The sequence below is a fragment of the Aricia agestis genome, chromosome 17 (assembly GCF_905147365.1).
Source record: "Aricia agestis chromosome 17, ilAriAges1.1, whole genome shotgun sequence".
Taxonomy (NCBI): Eukaryota; Metazoa; Arthropoda; class Insecta; order Lepidoptera; family Lycaenidae; genus Aricia; species Aricia agestis.
This window is the reverse complement of record NC_056422.1, coordinates 4,666,421-4,673,066: the sequence shown is the minus strand read 5'-3', so window position 1 is coordinate 4,673,066 and position 6,646 is coordinate 4,666,421. Positions and strand designations below refer to the sequence as shown.

General features: G+C 35.3%; 1 protein-coding gene across 4 annotated transcripts; it reads right to left on the bottom strand.

Moving 5' to 3' along the window:
* Positions 1 to 1,210: 1,210 nt before the first annotated feature.
* On the bottom strand, positions 1,211 to 5,955 carry LOC121735553. Of its 4 annotated transcripts, none has more exons than XM_042126403.1 (4): positions 5,890 to 5,955; positions 2,812 to 2,973; positions 1,441 to 1,834; positions 1,211 to 1,404 (listed from the first exon to the last, which is right to left on the bottom strand). In XM_042126403.1, exons 2-4 carry the CDS (start codon positions 2,967 to 2,969, stop codon positions 1,231 to 1,233), a joined length of 726 nt encoding a protein of 241 aa, XP_041982337.1. In that variant the 5' UTR covers positions 2,970 to 2,973; positions 5,890 to 5,955; the 3' UTR covers positions 1,211 to 1,230. The 4 variants fall into 4 exon arrangements, with proteins under 4 accessions (XP_041982337.1, XP_041982336.1, XP_041982334.1 ...); XM_042126402.1 differs by having other exon boundaries at positions 1,211 to 1,566; positions 1,597 to 1,834; XM_042126400.1 differs by having other exon boundaries at positions 1,211 to 1,834.
* Between the last annotated feature and the right edge of the window lie 691 nt (positions 5,956 to 6,646).

Below are 6,646 nucleotides of genomic sequence, written 5' to 3'. Positions count from 1 at the left end.
ATATTTCCGAGAATTCGATCTGAGCAAAAACACGATATTTTAAAATTTTCTCGATAGAAAAAAATCACATAGATGCATCTAATTTTCACGAATTTTTCATTTATTGCCATAACCGTGCATTAAACTAAGTTAATATTTTAACAAATTGTATAATATTCTATCATTGAGAGATCGACCTAGCTGATTTTTAAAATGTTGTATATTTATCGAGTTATTGAGAAAAATCTAATTTGGCCATGAATCCGCGTCGTCCCTTTTCACCTGGCATATGAAATAAGGGCGTGAGTGTGAAGAGAGAAGGACGATGTTTGATTTTTGGGGATAATCGCCCTCTTAAGTACTTTTTTCATTAAGAATTAGAGCAAGGCTTGAGCTCTGTTCCTAAGTTTTTTTTGTATATTTTAGCCAGTTTTGTTTTCTGGGTGTTTGAACACAGAGGAAAATCTTGCCATTTTTTGGGTTTCTGGACGTTCTTATCTTTTTTAATAATAAAATTATGAAAAAAAAAATATAGGGACATGCTAATAGTGGCCATAGATCTTCAGGAAAAAAATCATAACTCTACCGGCATTATCCAGGGAGGAAACAGGGGACAGTGTTTGTATGGAAAAAAGGCGGTATGGACTCCTCTTAAGGTGAACCAGTTCGAAAAGACTGATTTTTAAGCTTCCTGTCTGAAGAAATTATGTGGAATTCTCTTACACCAAAATTGATATAGACTCAAAAAGGAACAAAGGAACAAAATAACCGAACAGAATATTGAAAAATGGCATGGTCATTCTGGAAAAAAATCACCATCAAAATACACTTCAAATTGGAACATCTAATTGAAAAAGAAATTTAAAAAAGTAATTTTCAATGACAATCATATGATTTTTTACAAAAAGGACAGCTTTTATATAGTTGTAACAAAATAATCGAATAGTTTTTAATAAATGATTCAGTGATTAAAAAAATAAAATAAAATGTATAATTTTCTCCTATTTCGCCCTATCAAGAACGCGGCGAGCGTCGTAACCGCCACTGTACACGGCGCGCTGTTATGAATGTTATTTTAATGTCCTTTATGTCGATATTCGTACTGACAGACATCGACCTGCAAATTTTAGGAACAGCCTTGCCTTAAAGCATTCGTTTATTAAAATTTCTGTGAGCACTCTCTCTCTACATAGAGTTTGAATAAATGGTCTTTGAATAAACACACAACAAATTATAGCAATCCAAGTTTATTTAAAAAGATCTAAAATTTAGCTGAGGCATTCTTTGGTTGTTGAAAGCATTTTGCTGTTGCACTACTGGGTTGTTCAACCCAGCTTGGGGCCTTTGCACCACTTGGTTGTTCAACCCAGCTTGGGGCCTTTGCACCACTTGGTTGTTCAACCCAGCTTGGGGCCTTTGCACCACTTGGTTGTTCAACCCAGCTTGGGGCCTTTGCACTACTTGGTTGTTCAAGCTGTTCTGGGGTCTTTGCACAACCAGGTTGTTGATAGCGTTCTGTTGTGGCACTTGGTTTAAGTTATTTTGGGGTTGCACTTGATTGTTCAAGACATTTGTTTGTTGGGCAACCTGGTTGTTTAAACTATTTTGCTGCGGCACCTGGTTGTTGTTGATTGTATTCGGTGGAAGAGTCACTGGGCTGATGAAGACGTTTGGTTTCTGGTCGAATGTGTGAGGCCTGGTCCTGTGTTTCTCCAACTCCTGCCAGTTGAGGAACCAGAAGGGTTGCTTGTCTTGAGGCAGCTGGCCCAGTCTGTTCACCAGCTCTCTGTCGCCGAGTGCTTCAAGCGGCAATCGCTCTGTTGTTGTCGTTGTTGTTGTTTGGTTTTCACCGAATCTGGAATATGGAAAATTTCAACGTTAGAGTGATTATAGCATCATTGGAATTTGGAACTATGAATAAAGATGTTAGAAACTTTCATGTGGTTATTTTAGTAAGTATGATTTTTGGCGAAAGTTGATACACAAGTACAAAAAAAGGATAATTTGATGGCCAGACTGATCAAAATTCTTCTCGCTATTCTTCCTCAAGTCAGTATTTTTTCCTTGAAATTTTTGCCAATAATGTCACATAGATCATCTTTTTTCTAATGTTGTCAGGTAACCAATGTCGGTAGCAAATGGAACCTATAGCCTAGGTCATAAGATGCAATTGTATCGGCCCAAAATATGGCCATAAAGTGTCATTTTATTTGAATTTTTGTCGGTCACGTCTAGGGTGACGGTGGCGATGAACAAAATATGGCCTAAGTCGTGGTCAATGGTCATGTCGAATAGACTTGATGACTATTTTTTTTCTTATTGGTAATTGAAAGACCCTTAAAAATAGGAACATCGCTGAAAGAATGACTCTGATAGTTTAAAAATTCACCAAGATATGACAATTCAAACATCTCATAAAATAGACCTGCCCGAAACGCTCCATACAAAGTGCTACGAAAGACTGACGTCACTCTTTCGTGACGGAAGAGAACTTTGTTCGGTAGGTATATTAAATATTGCGTTTATGAAAGTGGTTTCATAACAAAAGTTGCTTTTAATTGCATAAGTTATCGATTGGTATATAAATATTAAGAAATTTAATTGAAAAAAAAATCGACTTGATTATCTAACTTTGAAGGCGCATAACAAAAAAAATTAAAATGCTATCGGGCTGTAATTTTGGGAACACTTATTTTTTACCGTGATTTCTTTATTTTATTAACAAAATTCGCTAATCTTTGACCTTGTCATCATCCCTATTATCTGCTTATGAATAAATTGTTTATTAGTTAATAGTACCTACAAAGTTTTTAAATATCTATAGAATATTACTTGTTGCCCAAAGTGTCCTGGTTTCTCACTGTAGTGGTGCTGACGGTGGTCACTTCGATCTTGGGGTAGCCAATCGGATCTCGACCAGCATAAGGTGACCTCTGGCTGTAGCTCACAGCTAGCAGCATGGAAAACACGATGAAATGCGTTGTAGACATGATTCTGAAAAATACCAATTATTATTATTAATGTGAGTTATTTGAAACCTTCACTAAAAAAACCCTGGCATTATTTTCGAAGATGGATGAAAAAAAAACAATCAAAAACACATTAAGGACATGTCAAGTACCTAAATAATTAAAGAAAACTAGTTTCGGAATGGCGGCACCGGTTCGCAGTTCCTTCTTGGACAATCATGAACGAATATTATAGTCTTCATGTTCGTAATTGCTTGTACTTTATTATACGTGGGAGAGCCATGCTTCGGCACGAATGGGCCGGCTCGACCGGAGAAATACCACGTTCTCACAGAAAACCGGCGTGAAACAGCGCTAGCGCTGTGTTTCGCCGAGTGAGTGAGGCCCAATCTCCTACCCTATTCCCTTCCCTACCCTCCCCTATTCCCTTCCCATCCCTACCCTCCCCTATTACCCTATTCCCTATTAAAAAGGCAGGCAACGCACCTGCAGCTCTTCTGATGCTGCGAGTGTCCATGGGCGACGGAAGTTGCTTTCCATCAGGTGACCCGTTTGCTTGTTTACCCCCTTATTTCATTAAAAAAAAAACTTACAATAATATAATATTATCCCATCATGGGTAAAAGGCACAGATACCGCAAATGAAATTCAGATGAAAGTATGTAAACAGACCAATTTTATTTATTATGTTAGTTTTGTGATGACATAAAGTCCTTTGCTTATCCAAATAAAAGCCCATTCCCGTACAAAATAAATTATACTGATCTATATTATATAGGACCTAGGTCATTGTTGGACCTAATAAAAGTATATTTGCTGACTTTTACCTCATATTTTATTCAAAATTACTTTGTTTGTGTTGTAAGCGTAAACAGTTTGTTTTCAACAACTTGTCGTTAATGTCCAATCATCTTTTATTATTAATATTTAGACATAGTTTTACCCTGACTTAAGAAAGATAATTATCTAAACCATATAAACCATTTACATAATTTTATCGGTTTAATTTTTAAGGACTTATGATAATATGTATTTATTGAGTTGGCAAACGTTTAATTCGAATAATTCTAATAAAATTTATGAGGAAAACTCAATGAAACATACTAGATATTTTTACGACTATTCGGTTCAACTGGAAACCTGACATATAATATGTCACTTGTCAGGTTTCCAGTTTATTGTTATTGTTGGTATGTTGTTTATTGTTGCTATAGCAAACCAACAAAAACAATAACTCATATAAAATCAAATCCATAAAATATACCTTAGCCTTTTGTTCTAGTTGAGATTTATATTCTATTGTGTAGTGACTAGTGACACATAAAAAAGATTTGTTACAATGTGTAATAAAAATGTGACTAAAGTGCGTTTGTCTATGTGTCTAAACACACTATGCCGAATTTCCGCGGCGGAAGTTCGGCTTGATTCCGCCTGCAATTTTCCGCCGGTACTTTAAATTACCGATGACACATCATGCCGAACTTCCGTCGTGTTTTATTCTATGCTTTGTATGCGTTTGACATTGCTGACGTAATCATGCGGAATTTCCGCCGCGGAACTCCGGCATGGTGTGTTTAGAAAGTTCTTTACAAGAACCAATTTTCGTGAGTATGCGGATAGTTTGTGGAAAAAGGCATCATAGTTTAATCACGAAAACTGTACGGTTTCCTGTGAACGAATTTTTTTTTAAACTTGCGGGTTACACTATATAAAGCCTATTTAAATGTATAGTTACAAAAAAATAATTTTAAATTTTGTTAGTCTCGCTAAAACTCGAGGACAGCTGAACCGATTTTGCTAGTTTTAGTATTGAAATATTTGTGGAAGTCCAGATAAGGGATATATTAGTAACGAGATTTTGCCCGCGGCTTCGCTCGCGTTAAGAAGTATTATTATATACAAACTTTCATCCCCTATTTTAATCCCTTGGGGTTGGAATTGATCAAAATCTTTTCTTAGCGGATGCCTACGTCATAACATCTACTTGCATGCCAAATTTCAGCCCGATCCGTCAAGTGGTTTGGGCTGTGCGTTGATAGATCACCATGTCAGTCAGTCACCTTTGAGTTTTATATATATAGATAAAATAAAAAATAGAAATATTTATTTCTAAATAGGATAACAAAGTTAACACTTTTAGAACGTCTACAATCTACATGAGGCCTAATACCGGTTCGGTAAAAGAAGAGAAAAGTTTTACGAAGTTCACTGGGTCACCTAGTAATTAATAATTTGTTTTTATCTTCTTTAACATAAAACAAACATCAATTAAACCAGTTTTTTGTGTGCTCTACAAAATAACCAAAACAAACAAAGTCATCAAACGGGACGCCTAAGCTAACAGGTTTTGCATTTACATATTTTCTCGTCCGCAAAATCTAAAATTGATTGTTTGTTACATATTTAATATAGGGTGAATCATTTATAATAATTATAATATATAAAACTAATTGATTCCCGCAACTCCGTTGCTCCAAAATTTGTTTAAAGCGGAAACCGTACAGTTTTCCGGTATAAAAGTATCCTACGTCTTTTCCTTAGTCTCAAAGTCTCCCCATACCAGCCGGGCTAGCATGGCCACCAGTAGATATGCGAAAGTATGGACAAACTGTGGACATAAACTTAAGGTCCGTTTCGATCTTTACCGCGGCTAATCGCGATCGACAAAAATTCAAATAAAATTCCACTTTATGACAGACTACAATATATGTCATGAAGTAGGATATTATTTGAATTTTTAGGACTATTAGTCTGTCATAAAGTGGCATTATAATTGAATTTTTCAGAAAGAAAAAAGATCGGAACTTCACCTTAAGTTTATCTCCACAGTTTGTCTATACTTTCGCATTTCTACTGGTGGCCGTGCTAGCCCGGCAGATTTCAACAAGTAAACATTATTAGTACAGGTTTTAATTTTAATTGAAATAAAAATAATACGTACCTACATAAATTTTATAATATAAAGTCAATCACAAAAACACTAGCACAATAAAAACGCCTCCTCTTCGACTTTTATCAACAAACTGTAGCATCAAAACAAGAATTTTATTATAAATACTTTACTTTTAATGAGGTGAGCGAGACAGGTGTCTTTTATCTCAAGATAGAAAGGGACAAAGTGGAAAATTAACAGGTAAATTTTATTTTTATTACATTTACCTACGCATGTGGGTTTTCCGCTAGGGACATTTTTGTGATAGTGCATTTTATATGGGGGTGTATCCTGGAAAGATCGACCATGAAAATCGAGTGAGTGATTATCATAGTTTTTTTATAATTATTTATAAATTATAATAATATAACTACTATAGAAGTATAATTTGGTATTAAAAATGCAGCCAAAAAGTTGGTGAAAATGTCATGTTATGTTTTCAATTAGCTGTAAATAAATTATACTTGATTGATCCTTTACTACCCAATGCAAAGTACTCACATACGGTTTTGTTCGATAGTTTTACTCCAAATCGAGCAATAACCACCGTGTGGACCGCAAAACTGACAGCTCGAAGGCTCGCTTCGAGCCAACTCGATGGAATTAAATAAGTATGTCAAATATATTGTCATTTCCTTCGATTCGGAGTAAAACTAGCGAGCAAGACCGTATGTGAGTACTTAGCATAATGCTAAGTAGATATTGAAACGGTTATAATAAGATCTAAAATACTGTTATAATTTCATAAATTGTATAAAAGCTGTTT

Bases quoted from the DNA above. Each gene is read 5' to 3' on its own strand.
- LOC121735553 (XM_042126400.1), bottom strand. From the start codon at position 2,969: ATGTCTACAACGCATTTCATCGTGTTTTCCATGCTGCTAGCTGTGAGC. The intron at 1,835-2,811 runs GTAATATTCTAT...TCCATATTCCAG, and splicing joins CAGGACACTTTGGGCAACAA to ATTCGGTGAAAACCAAACAA.